Here is an 18,910-nt window from a genome sequence, read left to right on the forward strand (position 1 = left end):
GTTAAATGCGTGTCAATTGCTCTCCAGAACACCGCCGTTGTGCTGGAGCATTAATAAATTGGCACGTTTGTCCGCGTGGCAACTTTATTGTCTGACCGTTTCGGGTGGAGGAGGGTTTACGACACACGGGTTTTAGTGACGCGTCAATCTGACCAAAAAAAATCTGTTATGAATCGTGGTGGAGTGATTGCCCCATAAACATTGGAGAAGCAGATAGTTGAGATTTTATAGTTCCACCTGTTCAGTGGACCGGTAATATGGTTTTATTCCTTGATTTTAGGAACTGGTCTTAGTTATATATGATTAAAAAATATATGCATTGCCTACGGCACATTGCTTTGTTAATATGTTAATGTAAATGTATTGTAGGTTATATGTTCTAAGCAGGTGGGCATTTATGTAAATTATATTCTATGTCAAGCACACTGAAACACCTTCTTAAATGTGAAGTGCACTATATATGTACCAATTGATTGATTTGTATTTTTTTAAGGACTGCGGAGTAACTTTGGAGATACGTGTACATATAATGCCTTGCTTGTGCTTGCTTTATCTTGATGTGCAATGGAAAATGCTTTTACACGATACCGTGACTGCTCTGTGTAGTAAATTAACCGCGTGAAATCAATTGGTCAATGGTGACTTGAATCGTGACGACTAATCTTTATAAACCAAAGCACAAACTGCTCGTGAAAGCAAATCGTTCCAAAGTAGGCGAAACGTATACCGTAGTATGCTCAAATTATTGACAAATGTCATGGTAATTATCTTCAGTTCGCAACTGCTTTTTGTTAATTATGACGTGGAAAGCCTAGCCGTATATTTGAGTAGCAATACATGTGTAGTCTTGTAAGGGACGGACTTCTAAACTTCTTTATGGCACACACTGTTTATTGTCTTAATACACAGTCCCTATCACACAAAGGGGTATATGGTCCCCTCACCCGTTACCCTGAGGAGGTACAGCCTCCGGACCTTGTACAGCTCCACACTCACGCTTAGCTCCTATTCTAAGGAGGTACAGCCTCCGGACCTTGCAGGCTATCTAATCTCCCTGCTATCCCAGCGTCCTCTGGCTGGACCTAGGGCATCTCTCCCCGAACTCTGGTTACACTGAGCCCTAGCCCTGACAAGGGCTGGAGGGCTTGGTCCAGGGTCTTAGATGTATTCGGCCGACTTGGGTCTTCGTGTAGCAGAACCGGCCAAGAGCTCTCAGCGCTCTGGCTTTTATACCTGTTCGTGGCCGGGTTGTCCAATCCCCGGCCACCTTGTGGAACCCTCCGATTGGTCCTTCCCAATCTGGCGTTTGGATCCTACCTCACCCCATTTGACCCTGACCGTTTGATTGAGCGGGACAACCTTGTTTACGATCCGCTCTCCCACAGTTTGCGAACAGCGAGTAGTTATCACCACTACACATGCACAGACATTTTGTCAATCCAGTGGTGGATGAGGGCCTTCCGATGCTGGCGTAGATCACCGGGGGGGGAGGGGGGTGGTTATTTGACCACTGGTCGGTGCAGGTTAGTAATCAGGATCAGAATCTGTATTCATCCTGGAGTAATCCGATGAGCTATGAAGCTCTTTTTCACAGATGTCCAATAGGGTGAAGATTGGGGGCAAAGGAATTTGAGTACAGGAGAGTAAAACAATGGATTGTGCTGCACTACCGTTTAATACACAAGTTCGTTTTTGATCCTCCTAAAACACATTCCTGCGGAGGGAGCTGGTAGGAACGTTGGGTTGCTCTGTCAATGGCCAGGGTCAACGGCGGCGTGGTGCATTCCGCAAATATGGCCGACTGCGAGGGCGGGCACAAGCTGGCGTGAGTAGGTTAAACGTTGAGTTTTCTAAGGGCATCACGGGGTGACCAGCCCCTCCCCACCCAGCCCCACCCCTCCCACCCCCCCACCCAGCCCCATCCTCCCCACCCAGCCCCTCCCCACCCTCCCCTCCCCACCCTCCCCGCCCCACCCAGCCCCTCCCCACCCTCCCCACCCAGCCCATTCCCCACCCTCCCCTCTCCACCCAGCCCCACCCCTCCCATTTTTGGATGCACGACGGATGGACGGACACAATAATCCCCTGTGGGCTGGTGTAACCAGGAGGTTCCTACCAGTATAAATTGTGTACCTGTGCTTTAACGTGTAGTAACAGTACTGTATTGTGGATGGGCGTGAGCCACTGCATTGGCAAACACATGGCATGTTATATGGGTATGGGAGCAGTGATGGGAATTTTTGGATGGTCAATTATGGCTTATGTTAATTTTTCTAGCACCCACTGTGAAGCCTACAACTTAACCCAGACAATGTCCCTTCTCAGCAATTCAGCGATGATTGCCCAGCATGTACATCATGCCCTCCTGCACTACAGCACTGCCAGATGGACCATTAGAGCTAATTTGAAGAGACAGTATACCAATAAAACTCCCATTAACTCTCTTCACTACGGGGATTATCACAAACCTTTAGGGCCCTCCTCGATGCAGTGTGTACGTACACAATCCACCACACTATGTGGGACTGATGTTATCATTAAGACTCACGTCTTGGATAGTAGCATTACACTCTTGCCAGTGGTTCTGTGCCTAATGTGTATTTGGCATGGCAAATATTGCACTTGTGCAATTTACAAAACATGTACGCTTGCATATGGTGGGACATACTTTCTTTAGGAAACTTCAAAAGAGAGTCAAGTGATTCGTGGCTCAAATTATCATTATGCTGGTTCTTATCTCCTGATTCCAGCTGGAAATTCCACATTCCTATAGTGGGGGGGGGGGGGGAGACTTTCTCAACAGCACGACCACTCTTCACTCCCCAAAAAGTGTTTACTCATTTTAGTAACCTCGGGCTGGATGATAAACTGAGTCAAACCCCAACCAAGATTTGAACTTGCAACCTTCCAACCTTCCAATTGCGAGCCGCTCACTCGAATGCTGAGCCACCTGGCCCATAGGAGAAACGTTTAATGTGAGTTAAAAGTAGACCGCTGTTGAAAGAAATGCAACTTAAGAGCTTTAGCAAAAAGCCGTGATGTAATATTCATCCATAAATTTTAAAATATATTCACGAGCCCATTTTTCTCTGAAGCAGCAATTATTTGTATTCCTCGGCGTTCTCTATTTTCTGTAACGAACACGTATCTGGAATCTCCCTGCGCATGCTTTATGAGCGCTCAGTTTTCACTCGGGGGCCCTTTTCTGCACTCAGAATACTACACAGTGATATTAATTGAACATGGGCAATGGATTCTAAACGGTGCTCAATGAAGGAATTTAAACAATTAAAAGACGAGCCACTACGATGCGACTGTGTCCACGCAACCCAAACCATGGACTATACAGTATACCGCTGTAATCTTCAACGGAGGAACAGCACAACTACCCGAACTCTTTCCTGAAGGCATCTCGTGGCCAGCAGTCCTCGCGCGTTGGCATTTACCTTCGGAAAACATTGTCACGTGCAAGAGGAAAACAGAATGAAGGAGCTTGACACTGGCCACTTGAGCACCGCTCACTGCTCCCCTACCCTTGTGGGAGCTGCCAATTTCAGGTTACTGAGCTGCAACGCTGCAGACAAGTGCACAGACACATCTAAACACCTCGGCTATTTCTAGCTTGGACTGGCAGCAGCTCTAAATAACCTTGCGAATGGAGGCTGGGGGAAGTAAACGATTTGGTCTACTGCTAATCCCATGGGATGAGAGTGGGCCCCCGGTGCTTGCACATCCTCTGTCGGGCATAATCTCATCAATCATTAAATTTCAGAGCAATTAAGCAGGCATTTGACCAACAGTACCAAGTTCCAGTTCTGAGTCTCTTGTTGTCGATATAAACGAGGGAGCCCTGCTGGATATTATTCGACCTTGAAGGGTTTACGTGGATTTTAAGCGAAGGGAGGAAGGGGGGGGGGGATGAGTTAAAATTTCAGTTCAGAGACCACCGTTCCGCATTAACCGTAGACAACACGGAATCAATAATTAAATGTCGTGTTTTGTTGCTAATTTAGCAAAAATCTGCGTAATACTGTCTAACTTAAATATCGAAGTCGTAAAGAGGCCGTAAGGATTTTTTTTTAAAGGAACGTGTAATCCCCCCCAAAAAACGAATGTTGATTGAGTTTTCCAAATGCATAACCTTGGCTGCATGTCCCAGGTTGTCCAGCACGTGTTTGAGTGTCTCATTCATAAAAAACAACAACAACAACTTTAAAGTCCCATTAAGCAGCATGCTATCGCAGGCATCGCTGCAGTTTCCAATTAAATAATGTTAATCACACCCACGTGGTGTGGTGTTATATCAGAGTGCTACAGTGCAGCACCCGGAAGACGCCTTAATTTAAAAAAAAATCTAAGTGTTATACTCGCGTCAGACAGCCCCTTTCGTGTGCGTCGGTAAGATTTGCGCTATTTGTCGTGTTTTTCGGTCTGGAGTTGTCGAAGTAATGACGGGAATGTAGCGGTTTACCTTCAAATTTTTGACAGCGACGGACGGATCAGACAGAAAGCTCTGGCGAACGTTGATCTCGATACCAGCCTCTTTGACTCTCTCCTCCAGGTCTGCCAGGGTCTGGGGGAATAACAACAACAAACAGAACGTGGAAAATTCCACAGTCGCAGTAAAGGAATTACGAGAGCAACGTGAGTACACCGGAGACGGTGATGACAACACACTCACCTCTCGTTCACGTATCGCACGAACCATTTAAAAAGTCCCCCACCCACCAAACCCCGCCCCCCCACCAAAAAGATTATCGTGTTAAACCATTGCATGAGATCCTGTGTCCGATGCTGCAATCATGTTGGCTGTAATAGTGAGCATTCATTTAATTTGGCTGAAAATTATTCAGCGGGAATCGCCGCATTTTCGCCCAAGATTTTGTCAGAGTTGTAATTGAAACGCGGGTGGACAGATGAAAAACAATTGGCACGACAAGCGTCGAAGCCACAGCAGCACGAGTGTGCTTTGAGCTCGCGAAACACGAGGCACAGATGATTTTCGTGAGAATTCTACACTGCAGCTAGTTTGTTTCTTATTTCTAGGTAACATTAAACGTGATCGGCTGACGTGTATTGGGAAAATTGAAGAGCATTAGAACGGCACATTTCATTTCAGTTTATCGTTTTGCAACTCTAAAAGTCTGCCCTGCTTTTTAATGCTTTTCTGAGTTTGTTGAATTATTAATGTTCACCTTGCTATAAACCATTCCTCGTATGCACAATGCTCATGGAAATTCTGCCATTAGATTTTCTCATCAACTAAAGGCCATTCAATGAAGACTACATCACAATAAAATTCCCAATTATGAAAATTACCGCACTACATGATGTAACACCTTTTCATAAGCCATTTGTTGGACACGTTCATACATATACATGTTTTTGATTGCAAAGAAAGGTTTTAAAGCTGACATTGTGCAAAGTGCAGATGCAACATAATTCACGACAGACAATTTCAGGTCTCTAAAAGAACAATTCCCATTTGTCTTTTGGCATTTCAATTCCATGTTCTGGGATTCACAATGTAAAAGAGCAAATGACAATATTCTTAATCAGTAAAACAGGCTGCATTTTGTAAAGCTAAACGTGTAAAGATTTAACCGAAACGTGAACCACATCAGCCCCATCAGAGTTGGAGGGGGCTAGAGGGGGCTGATGAAGCCTGAGCCCTCCGAAATGATGACAGTCAGCATTCGTTTAAAGGTTGCTTAACATTAATTGTGTCATGCCCCCCCTCCTCGCCACCCACCCCCCTTCCCACTTCAAGCAAGGTGAAGTTCCAGAGTTGAACTCTAAATATCAGAATGGCCAAATCTTCAATGCCTGCGCGTGCTGCATGGGTATTTGTGACGTGACGCAGCCTGGCTGATTGTTACATTTGCCCGCACATGATTCTACTTTGCTGGTGTTATTATTGTTGATATTAACTTGCTTACCCTTGAAGTTTCGTAATTAATCATTTGATGCGTCTCATATAGTATGCTCTTATAAGTATTTGCTTATTTAAAATAAACAAGAGTTGTTTCCCCTTCCCCCCCCCCCCCCGAATAACCACTTAAAAGCCCTAACGCAAAGCACGCAATGCAATTTATGTTTATAAAGTGTAACAAATAGGGTTGTGTGGTGCCGGCGTAGGATGCACCTCACGGAACTCCTAAACCTCATCAATCCAGTTGCATTGGGATGTTGCGGCCAACTGGCTGGGAACCGGCTCCTTCCAAGGGAGCACTTGCGTGCAGCGCTCTGAAGGCCCGGAGAGATGACTGGGGATGGGACGCCAGAGTGGCTTAATCAGTGGATGCCGCCAAACACCCTGCATGATGTATAATGTGCATTTCATGGACTGGATTTAGCTCAGTTGCGCTATGGCCAAATGAGAGACCAACATTTGCCGGCAGTGCATGATGCATTGATTGCAGGGGAGCCACATTTGCACGCCCTGTGCATTGTGGATGTGGTTATGGGTACTCAATCTCTTATAATTGTCACGCTAATGTCACTTGGGTGAATAGTCGGCCGTTGTAACTTGTTAACAGCAGCAGGTGATGTGGTTGGAATTCCGTGTTGTGTTCAGAGTCATGGGTGCAGAGGATTCAGTGGTTTGCGAGTGTTAATGTTTGACTTTAAGTACAGCACATAATACTCGCATTTTTTGTGTTTTTTCCTACATCATAGGCGTGCGTTGCTCGGGGTCAATCAGGACGGTGGAATCGAGGAGTGCAGTGGGTTTCTTGCACAGCAATTCACCTCACGGGAGCCGTTTCTAATGTTACATTTCCCCACCAGCAGTGCGGCTGGAGAGAGACCGGTGCGTCGTTTGGTATTTGGTCAGCCCCGCCATCACCAGGCGTGACGGCACCTCTTGCTGGCCAACCCATAGCACATCTACCCCACCTGTGAGCAGGAGCCTCTGGAACCAGTTTGCATCATCCCCTTTTTGACACGTTTCCTCCCCTCAGTCCTTCTCTCCTCAGCAGTTTCCTCCATGGCAGCCATTAGCTCGGTCAACCTTACGGTCGCACTTTCCGCAAAAGCCCATGGGCTATACAATACGACAGTGTTTCTCAACACCGGTTTATAGCAGTACAAGTGGGTACAGCACAGGTCACGCGTGGTGGGGCAAAGTGTGTGGATACTCCGACCTCTTCCAAATGTTTGGCCAGCGTGGAAGAGGAGGCCCAAAAAAACGCGTTCATAAAGGGGTTTTCGAGAGTTCCTCTCGCGGACTTTCGTGAGAAAGGCGTTGCAGGGCTTCACCTTTACCACCTGTTACCATTGCATCTTTGTGTGCGAGGACAGACCCCCCCCCCCCCCCTCCACACACAGACAAAGATCCCCCGTATAGCCTTAACAGACTGTAGGGGCAAGTGCTGTTAGCAAGCACCTATGAAGGCCAGAACGGTCCACGAGGGGGTAGGTGGCCAGCACCACGCCCGACCGCCTCTGTCTCCCCAGTGGCGATGTTTACACACCGCACCAGGTACTCATTTGAGGCTGAGTCGACCTAGGGGAGGCCCAGGACTGGTTCAGATAATCGTCACTGGTGTTGGCCATGAGCGGGAATCGAACCCGGGTCGCCAGGTTCATATGTGTGGTAGTGCAGCGCGCTAACCGCTGCACTACCACACACACGCGCACACACACGTACATCCACATACACACACACAGAGCATCCCCACTGTGGACCCACCGAGGTGAAGACCTCGGCCGTCTGCTGGATGGTGGCAATGCGGGTCCAGCCCCAGGTCTTGAAAAGGTGCACGCGCGTCGGGTTGTGCAGCGTGGCGGAGGGGTGCGTGCGGAAGAACGTGGGGAAGCGCTGCCGGTTGGAGAGCGCCGGGGAGCTGGATCCGTACGACAGCTGGCACGGGCGACACACGCGACAGCATCCAGGGGGAAACGCAAACGCCGTGAACAACATCGGTTCGCTCGTTGTCTCTGACTTTGGAATTAGGATTTCGAGGTTGCTGGCTAAAGAGGGAGATCTCCGGGCCAAGGGATCGAGGCTTCATCCCTGCGAAGATGACGAGGAAGGCAGCAACATCACTCGTTTCGTATAAATCGCAAATTCAGGTGCCTGGAAGCCTCGGGCTAGACGCCCAGGGTAGAATGCCCACATGGACCGCCCCCCCCCTTAATTAATTAGTGACGAAAATAAAAGGCCATTGTGAGGCTCTCCTTTGAGTGAGGCCTGAGGGGGGATACATTTTCCCCTTTTGCTCGTGGGTTATTTATGCGAGTTGAAAGGTGACACGAGATTGACTAGCAGTGGTGTGATGTGAGATGGGAACTTTGTGTGTGTTGGGCATAAGCTGTATATATACGCAGTAGAACCCCTCTTAACGACGGCAATTGGTTGCACGAAACCGGTCGTTAATGATTTGGTCGTTAAGTGAGGCTAGGGAATACACGTTAAAGGCTTAATTCGTTTTGAAAGCATCGAAAGTAAAAAAAAATCACCCAAAAACGTACTTTATAATATTTAAATAGATATGAATACATAAAGATACTAACCACATTATAAACACATCATATTAAAAGAAACATGGTTAATCAATGCATTAATTAATATTTACCTACAACAGCCCGTCGTTAACAGGGGAATGCTTGGTAAGCGAACACATTGGGCTCCATGGAGGCTCGTCGTTTAGCAACTAGTCGTTAACAGGGGTGGTCGTTAAGAGGAGTTCTACACTACACTATACACTACGCTACTATACACTAGACTATACACTACACTACAATACACTACACTATACACTACGCTACTATACTCTACACTACTATACACTACACTACTATACACTACACTACACACTACACATTGGGCTCTATGGACGCCCGTTGTTAAGCGATTATTCGTTAACAGGGGTGGTCGTTAAGATGGGTTCTACGCTACACTACTATAATCTACACTACTATACACTACACTATACACTACACTATACACTACACTACTATACACTACACTACACACTACACATTGGGCTCTGTGGAGGCTCGTCGTTAAGCGATTATCCGTTAACAGGGGTGATCGTTAAGAGGGGTTCTGCTGTACATATATACACACACATATATGAAGCAGTTTAGCAACATTCCATCTGCTGATTATTATTACAGATGGGCAATGTGCTAGAGCTAAAGAGCACCGATATGTATCTGCTTGAAGTGTGCGTGATAATTTTTCCTGCCTACGCGAGAGTGTGAAACGCACTCCAACATCTGTGACAGCTCTCGGGAAATGTACCAACTTGGCTCTAATTCACACGATGGTATTTGTTTTTTTAAAGTAATGCCCCAGGTTCTTGAAAAGACACTTTCCAGCAGACGGCGTGAGAAACATCGGAAAAAGGGGCTTGAACTTGATGGTGGGGGTGCCCTCATTCCACTGCACACGCAGCAGCAGTAGCAGCAGCGAAACTCCGCGACGCGGAAGGCCAATTTCACGACCACTCCAGCCAGAAGTCATTACCCAAAATAGTTTGGCACAATTTTCAATTGTAAAAAAAATGTAATTGACAAAATCTGAACAAATCTTTAATCCCCGCTCCCCCGTGTCAACAATTTTAGTTTCTTTACAAACTCAGCTTTCGTTGGTCAGAAAAAATAAAACTCTGTCACGATACACGACAGTTGCTCATAAGTGAATGCGTTTCTGGTGATGACTGCTAACAACAATTGTCCTACAGCTGCCCTTGTGTATTATGGCATTGATTGACCATCCTACGCACCAACGATGGTATCCGTGAAAATGTATCCCACGCTGAGTGCGTCGGTGCGAGGATAACCCAATCCAATGAAGAAAATCTCTTCCGCAAACATCGCAGGTCATGGCGGAAAGGCGATCGTTGTTAGCATGCACCGTACTTAGCCAACCGATCCGCACGTTTGGCTGCGTACGGTGCGAAAGAAAATCAACACACATTCAACGTGCGTCTGAACAGGTCGCAACCGGAGCGATGCCACCACCCCGCTCTCTACCCAACCCCGTGGCGCTCACCACTATGAGGTTCCACATGCGCGCTGCCTCCGCCACCAGCGTTGAGACGCTGCTGCAGCCCGGCATGAGGACGATCTTGATGGGGCCGTAGTAGAGTAGGTCGTAGAGGATCTTGGTCGCGTGGCCCGGCATGCACTGGGTGGACAAAGACAAAGATCCCCCCGTGTAGCCTGAACAGACTGTTGGGGCAAGTGCTGTTAGCGAGCACCTACAAAGACCGGCACGGCACACTAAGGGGGTGGGTGGCCAGCACCACGCCCGGCCGCCTTTGTCTCCACAGTACACACCACACCGGGTACTCAGTTGAGGCTGAGTTGACCTAGGGGAGGCCCAGGAGCGGTACAGATAATCGTAACTTGGTGTTGACCGTGAGCGGGAATCGAAAGCGAGTCGCAGGTTTCATTGCGCAGCGTAGCGCTAACCACTACACTACCGCTCCCCGTACAGGGACATGCACACACAGACCCACGCGCGTGAACGTGACACGGCGGCTTCGTTTGACAATTGAACCTCATGGCGGGACCCCGGGGTCCCATAAGCCCCCGGCTCTCGCATGAACTGCGTTGCGACGTAATTTTATGTCTGTTGAAGGCGAACGACACGGTGACCTGTTCCTCTTGACGAGCTCTACACGACGCGCTCATCAAAGTTTCAAAGTTTAGTTTCTTCTGCGCATTCGTCCTCGCTGCTGCGCTTGGACACGACACGACAACAGAACGATCCGGGCCAGGTGGGTCGAGGCGTTGATGTGCGCGGTGGGACGAGGTCACCATTAATAAATTAATTACGATTTTGACTTTCGTTTGTTCGGGACCCCGCGGTCCCGCCATAAGGTTCAATTGATGAAATGTAACACAAATGTTTGGATATGGGTGATGCGTCCCACCATGCGTTTGTCCTCGGGATAATTTAATTAGCGGCTACGCGCTATCTGTCGGTGTAAGACGTGTGGGCATATTTTCGGTCACATCTATTGCGCGATTTTTATTTTTCGATTTAAAGCTTTCGTGACTGCAGGGATTCATCTTCTTGGTTCTTTCGGTAAAGTCACGTAGAAGGAAAATAAAAAAATTATAAAAAAAATAAAATGATAATAAAATAAAAATTCTTTTATTATGTTTTATTTTTATTAATTTATTATTGCGCGATTGCTGAGCTGCTACAGGCTCAATACGTTTTTCAGGTTGATGACCAACAATGGGACAGCTCTGCACAATGCGAGCAGGTGAGTGGCGTAACTAGATTGCCAACTCAGGGGGTGCGGCAATCGGTGAGGTGGGAGCCCCCCCAATATTTGATTTTTCGCAATTTACGAAAGCCAAACTTTTCCGCTCTAATCAAATTAAATTAAACGTGGAAACGTAAATGAAAGCATTTTCGTGAAAAAAAATACATTCAAACCGCGTTTCAAATCCGTTTTGTTTTCGTCATTGACACTGTTGTTCAAGTTCAAGTTCATTTATTAGGTATAGCCCTGTGAGCCATTCGGCTCTTGAATCGGGTGCAACCGCAACAAACAAAAACTTGAACAAGAAAACATCTTAAAGTGACTATGTGACTAAGTGCAAACAGAAAATCCAAGAAAAGACAGCTAAATATTGCATAAAAAACACCATACACCAACGCTGTGTGCAAAAATCCCAGTGGGAACACACAGTTGTTGAACACATATCTCATCAAGGGGGGCTCAACTCGTAGCTCTGGCCACCAGAGGCACTCCCCTTGCCCCCCACGCTCAGTACACTCCTGTAACAGGTGTAGGGGAACCCCTTCGCCAGCCCCCCTCGCCATACCATGCTGTCCGTCTCGATGAGCTTCAACTCGTAGTCCGGCAGGAGGTCACGTTTGCCGTTCACGTCGTCCAGTGCCATCATTGCCGCTGGCTTGCAGGCCTGGCCCCCCGGCCAGCTTCCGCTCATGGGAAATAGCCCCCCGATGTATAGCGCCTGCTTGGCTGGCACACAAACAAACACACACAGACAAAGATCCCCGTCCAACGCCGTTTAGCCTGAACAGAATGTTGGGACAAAGTGCTGTCGACGCGCGACCGTGAAGACCGCAACGGCAAAACGCGGTTGGGGCACGTGGCCAGCACCACGCCCGGCCGCCCTTTGCCCAGTGGTGATGTTTAATTCACTGCACCGGGTACTCTTTTGAGGGTGAAATCGACCCACGGTGAGGCCCATGAGCGGGAAATCGAACTCGCGTCGCCAGGTGTCGTAGCCTCGTGCGCTAACCACTGCACCACCGCTCTCCAAACACGTGCGCGCGCGCGCGCAGCCGTTGCTAGGGAGTTTGGTACTCAGAGCAAGATGCCATCCTCGTGCTGCCCCCGTTGCTATGGGTGCCGGTGTAACAGGCCGGAGTATACCCGGGTATATTATGGCATAGGCCAATTTATACTCTGGGGTATATTATGGCCTAGGCCAAATTATACCCCTCTAGGCCAAATCATACCCCCCATGATAGTAATAGTGTTGAGCGATATACACATGAATTACTAAGTTTTTCCAACATTTTATTTAAAACTGTAAACACATAGACTTTGATTGCTTCAAGCAGAAAATGTTTAATAACAACCCTAACCTTATCCCTAACCCTAAAAATGCTTCAATTGATCAAATTGAGATTCTTATTTCCATTTATACGCTTTTTAGATATCGATTGAAGTTCGTTTGAACTTTCACATGGGGAATATTCTGGCCTGGAGGGGGGGTATGGTCTGGCCCAGTCTAGTTTAATCCCCCGGGGGGTATAGTTTAGCCGAGGACACTTTATCCCCCCGGGTATACTCTGGCCTGAGCCAAACTATCCCCGGGTTTAATCGGGGCCAGGGTTATTTTAGCCTGTTACACCGGCATTTGAGCCATCCGAATAGCCGCCACTGCTTGCTTCGATTCCAACAATTCGACGAGACATTTAAACTAAGCTAAAAAAGAAAACGAAGCATTTTTTTTTATTTTACCAGGTGAGACCCAGTGAGCACTAGCACTTTTTTTGCAGAAGCTACCTGGCCACGAATGAGAGCTCAACGAAGTGGCTTATCACGTAGAAATGTATAGCAGCCAACTAATCCAAATGCATGTTTCTAAATGTGGAGGTGAAAAAACCGGAGGACCAGGAAGAAATATCCACGCGACCACTGGCAGAGAGACACACCACAAACTCAAAATATGCAGCAGGTGTCAGGGTCAGGCTCTAACCCACGACCTCCTGTACACCATGCAAGGTAGTTAACATCTCCTAGCCACCGTGATGATGATGATGAGAGAGAGACACGCAAATTCCAAATATACAGCAGCAGGCGTCAGGGTCAGGATCTAACCCACGACCTCCTGTACACCAGGCGAGGTAGTTAACATCTCCTAGCCACCGTGATGATGATGATGAGAGAGAGACACGCAAACTCCAAATATACAGCAGCAGGCGTCAGGGTCAGGATCTAACCCACGACCTCCTGTACACCAGGCGAGGTAGTTAACATCTCCTAGCCACAGTGGCGGTGCCTGGGGAAGCCACTTCACCCGGCCCATCATCCCTGCCCTTGCGATACCACTGCACTGTCTGCACATGTGTGCGGATACACAAACACAACAACAACAACGCCGATGGGTACTGCAAGATCCGACCATGTCTGTCCAGTGATCGTTGAGCTGCATTGGCTTCCGGTTGCCGACCGACTACATAATGAAGTCACACTCATTAAGCACAGAGTGCTTACCACGAATGAACCACAATACCTCGCTGATCTCGTCAAGGTGCATAAACCATCATCACGAAAACTCCGGTCATCCTCGCAGCGCCTTTTGGCTGGCCATCGAACAAAGACGGTCACTGCATTGCGCGCCTTCAGATGCGCTTCTGCGGCCGTCTGGAACGCTCTTCCCTCTTATATTCGGAAGAAACTGGAACTATGACCTTCTAAATCTAGCTTGAAAACTCATTTCTTGAGAACTGCGTTTAGTGTTTAGTTCGTTGTTGTTCCCTCGCACCTCCGATTACCACGGTTGGCTACGTACGGTGCGAAATAAGTTCAACGTACATACATACAGAAGTGGTGGTGCTTGTGCCAGGCTGGTATGCACACACGTGCCCACGAATGCGTTGATGCACACATTAACATACACAGCAGCAGCAGCAGCACAAGCTTCGTGGCTCTTTGAACTCTCATCTTCTCACTATTCACCCAGAATTGCATCTGTCTCAACAAAGTGCCATCAATCTCAGCAACCAAAATCCAATTCTCACTGCCAATTCAGTTGTCGTGCCCACATGTTACGCATTAAAAAATAACACGTACAAATTGTATTATTTGCGCATACATCTTCTACATTTAATTGTGATTAAAGCAATGATTGGATCTATTTTTGATATTGGCTCGGCGTAGTGACACACGCATGTGATCCAGCTCTTTGGAGGCAGAAGGTGGTGGATCAGACAAATGAGTGAACCTCCTAAACCCACTGCACTGTACAGCATGTGGTTTTTTGACATCAATTCTGTACGAAGTTGTACGTTTTATCTCCCCAGTATGCGTGGCCTTTTTCCAGTTACGCTGGTTTTCTCCCATAGATTGTATTTTTGTGCGTGAAATTTTTGGTGCAGTTTATGCACTCCTATCGTTTCTTGTTCGTATTATTTGTTTGTTGTTTTTGTTGTAAGTCGCTGACCCGCCCCCTAATGGACATCTGTAGAAAAAAGAGCTTCATAGCTCATCGGATTCCTCCAGTCTAAAGAATGATTCTGGTGAACCATTTCAATGCAGTGTTCTCCTGCAAACAATAGCCTTGGGAGTGTAACACATAGGCTGAATAATCCATTGTAATTCATATGCATACATTGATCCCCCCCACCCCCTCTGGCCTTCGCACCTGATTGGCTAACGACATCCCATGTATCCCCTCTATTTAAGGAACGAAACAGGAGGATTTCTCCACAACTCTGGCTCTCGCCTGATGATGCTAGTTGTAATTACTGGCGAAACGTCATTCACGAATTGGAAAAATTGTGGGTTTACTCGCCAACACACCGGTGTGCTGTAGTAGTAACGAATTGGCATGTTTTGTTTTTGTGACAAACTTTACTAATTGGTTGTGTCGGGTGGTGGCGGGTTTAACAACACATTTATATTTACTCGATCTAACCCCCAAAATAACTGTATTATGGATGATCGTCTTAAGACTTTGAGGCTTTCCTAAATGAACATAGGCATTATTTATCATTCATAGTGCGATAGTAGCGTCTATCCACCCAGCAATATAAATGAGCACACCACAGTTAGGCAGATTTGCAGATCGCATGCAGCGGGGTAATGCGTGGGGACTCCCATCTCTTCTGAGATATCTTGCCAACGTGGAAGAGTAGGCCTAATACGCTCGGGGGGGGGGGGGGGGGGGCGGGTCCATCTACTGTGGAGGGCCTTCTGCCCAGAAGTTGCCTGAGAAAACAATTTCAGGGCAGCAGCTTTACCTTTGTTCAATGTCCCATATACAGCAAAGCATATCCATGCAAATACTCAATATACAGCGTTTCACACACACAGTCGGTGTTTTCCTTGTCTCCCTTGTAAAATATTTAAATGGACATAAATACATTTTTCAATAACAGACCACCCCATACTCTGACCTGTCAATCATCTATTACTGTCTACGCGTTCCAGAGACAATGGTTGCTAGACGACCTGATAACGCCACGTAAGGATCAAGTTCTTTTGCGCTGGTTTGAGTGACGAGGGGTTGCCGCTAAATCTCATCCTGTGCATGCCAACGCCCTGCGTACGTATGTATATTGAACTTTTTTCGTACCATACTTAGCCAACCGTAGTAATCGGAGGTGCGAGGGAAGGACAACGAACAAAACACAAAAAGCAGTTCTCAAGAAATGAGTTTTCAATCTAGATTTAAAAGTGCATCGTTCCAGTGGCTTCCTAATATCGGAAGAAAGAGCGTTCCAGACGGCCACATAAGCGCATCTGAAGGGGTTTGATGCGGTGACCATCTTTGTTCAATGGTTAGCCAAAAGCTACTGCTGTGAGTTTGACTAAAGTTCGCGTGATTGTTTATGCCCCTTAACGATATCAGCAAGGTGTTTTGGTTAATTTGTGGCAAGCAAGTGTGTAATGAGCGTGACCTTATAATGAATTTGTTCAGCAAACGAAAGCCAATACTACCAGAGCAACACACATTCACTTTCTCTTGCGAGACCAGAATAAATGAGCCCAGGTTCTTTCAATTCCAAACCAGGCCAGGCTGACTTGTCACTTTTCCTCCGGCAGATTTGAATTTCCTCTCTCTTTCTGGCAAGACAGTGCATACATGCTTAATGCTTTGCAAATGTCCCCAGAGAGAGAGAGACATAGGTGAAATAATCAAAAGATGGGAACCGTAATACAGGGTTGGATGTCACATAAAAAAAAAGATCCTTCGAAAGCAGATGTAATCCACCCTTTTTTACATGTGAACAGCGTGACAGACGTTGGCTGAAAGTTCCATACCTCGGCCATGCCAGAGAAGACCTGTCATCGCATCAATATTCATTGCTTATTATATTGAGTCATTTGATACATTGTCCACTTTCTCTACGTATTATATATTTCTCAATAATCGTAGCTGACATTTCAAATTCATTGTTTTTGCTTTGACAAACGTAAAAACGGTACACCTACAAAATATTAAGGTTACAATAAAGCATAATCATAAAATATAAAATATGTAAACTGTAATAGAAGCAAATAAAATATGGAGATGTAAGTGCAAGTAAGAATACACTCACGTATATATTGTATTATCTATTTTTTTTAATTTAGTTATATTGTTTTCAGTATTCATTTACAGAAGTTTGTATAACCACTGCTGGACGAGGGGCATCCCACACCGTGCCCCACACATCGGCGTTGTTTGACAATACTTCACCATGCCGGTCAGTGCAGCTTGGCGCAGGGTGTGTGGGGAAGGTACTCCAGACACCAGTTCAGATAGAAACTTGCCACTGATGTCAGCCGTTGCTGGAAATCAAACTCAGGTCACCGGATTCATCGTGCGCCACCACCCCTTACATGAATATTTAAAATTAATAAACAACTTCATGAAGCAAACTCCTCTCCGTTTACTCTAAACAACACCAATAGCACCAAACCTCCTCTCAATTTGCACGCAGAATTTACATATATATTGCGAAAGCCAACAGCAGGCAGGACGACAGCTGGGCAACCAAGGGACGCTTTGCGTCAGCTCCCATGCGCCTTCAAAGTTGTTTAACTCTATTGTGTAATTTAATTTCTCAGCGTTGTGCATTACACCTGTATTGACCCCCTGCTCCGTTGTCAACTTGTCCACCGAGGTCACCCTTGCAAAAGGCACGTGACGTCTCTATGGGTTCATCCCCGGGCGGAATATCCGGCCGTTGGTGCCGCGATGGTGAGGGCAGGCAATGCGGGCAGGCGTCTGTGAAGGCGATCACAACCGGTACCTGCTTTGCCTCCCGGAGTCTTGGACACAATCTTCGTGTGCTGGGAATACTGGAATGTGTTGACTTCTTCTGTAAGTACAGCACAACGGACACAACCGAGCGACGACCACAATGCACCACGCAAATGCATACTCCATGGCATGAGGGCTATTAGCATCAACTGCACTACCGGCAGGCAAATACCGCTGCTTACTCGCATCCTCGCAATGTTTCGTGCTGTAAATTTTATTGTCATCATTATATACGGAAGAGGAGAGGGGGGGGGGGGGAAGACTAAACTGTAAATTTTGAAAATGGTCTGGGTATTGGTGGATTTAATTTGGTTGTTACACTCAAATACATCAACTCATATAACAATGACTTCTCTATTATAATTGTAAGCCAATTCTAGCATAAACATAAGTAATAAGGGGGAGGGGGAGCACTCACTGAACACATTAAGAGGAAAGGCTGAATAAGTGCGTATATTAACAAATGCATTTTAGTTCCAATGTTAATTCCAGCCAACACGTTTTTATGCTGCACATTATGTTTTATTTAAGAGAACAATGTCCTCCGACACTTTATTTAAAGTCTGGAAGGACGCATTTATAACAGCAGTATTTTCCTAAGCTGCTTTGGGCCAGAAAATAATATTCACATTCATATACATCACAAATTAACATTTAATAGCCAATAAACTTTTGTTCTTGTTCTTTGTGGAAGAAAACATTAGTTTTAAGAGGTCAACAAAAAAGACTCAAGATAATGAAACAGTGAAAAATGTGCCAATTCCAAACAAATGCAAAAACACAATTACCATGCAGTATACACGGTAAAGGTGCAGCCCTGCAATTGCTTGCTCACACCATTTCTTGCAGGAGGGCCTTTCACTCAAGGGAGTTCAACATATAGACCCTCTCAAGGATATTTGGCCTACTCTTTCACACTGTTCAGACATTCATCTTGATTTGAAGCTTTCGTAACTGCAGGAATCCATACTCTTTGGTTCTTTCGGTAAAGTCACGTAGGTATACAATCAAATAAAATACCTAAGTGACTTTACCGAAAGAACCAAAGAGTATACTGTTCAGACATCTCGGAACAAATGGCGGTACCCGCACTTCACCCCACCACATAACCTGCCAGCGAAACGATTGTGGTGTACGCGTTTAACACCTATACTGTTGGTTAGACAGAGGCTGGTGGAGGTGGGGGGGGGGGGCAGAGAATTAAACTGGCGACTTCTGGATTCCATTTCAAATCCAGTGTGCTAAACCATGACACCATGGCAGCAACCCACCTTACTGTGTAATCAACATCGAATGTGTTTCGTCAACTTCACGGGAAGCCTCACGCCTAGTAGACTATTTTGGTGCCACGTGAGAGGTCCCGTTGAGCTCAATTGTAATCCGATTTCATCGTAGTGTGAACACTGGATGGTCATGTAGCCTTCCCTTG

The 18,910-nt window shown here is 46.5% G+C and overlaps 2 protein-coding genes across 7 annotated transcripts in view; one reads left to right on the forward strand and one right to left on the reverse strand.

The window, feature by feature from the left end:
- The window catches only part of LOC133341828 (synaptotagmin-2-like), a 389,152-nt gene that overhangs the window by 340,331 nt on the left and 29,911 nt on the right, over nt 1-18,910 (forward strand). The window lies entirely within an intron of this gene.
- Nucleotides 1-18,910, reverse strand: part of LOC133341826 (gamma-aminobutyric acid type B receptor subunit 1-like) — an 86,825-nt gene that overhangs the window by 42,204 nt on the left and 25,711 nt on the right. For 3 of the 6 annotated variants that reach the window (XM_061550594.1, XM_061550592.1, XM_061550595.1), the window contains 5 exons: nt 17,471-17,539; nt 11,797-11,957; nt 10,004-10,138; nt 7,694-7,864; nt 4,472-4,573 (listed from right to left, as the gene is read on the reverse strand). In XM_061550594.1, the coding sequence (XP_061406578.1) occupies nt 4,472-4,573; nt 7,694-7,864; nt 10,004-10,138; nt 11,797-11,957; nt 17,471-17,539 (638 nt within the window). Of the gene's footprint in view, nt 1-4,471; nt 4,574-7,693; nt 7,865-10,003; nt 10,139-11,796; nt 11,958-12,177; nt 12,227-13,743; nt 13,949-17,470; nt 17,540-18,910 lie in introns of those variants that run through there. The other 3 variants (XM_061550593.1, XM_061550597.1, XM_061550596.1) reach the window with 3 other exon arrangements.

Source organism: Lethenteron reissneri, chromosome 12 (assembly GCF_015708825.2).
Source record: "Lethenteron reissneri isolate LAM-NWPU_2019-01 chromosome 12, ASM1570882v1, whole genome shotgun sequence".
Classification (NCBI taxonomy): domain Eukaryota; kingdom Metazoa; phylum Chordata; class Hyperoartia; order Petromyzontiformes; family Petromyzontidae; genus Lethenteron; species Lethenteron reissneri.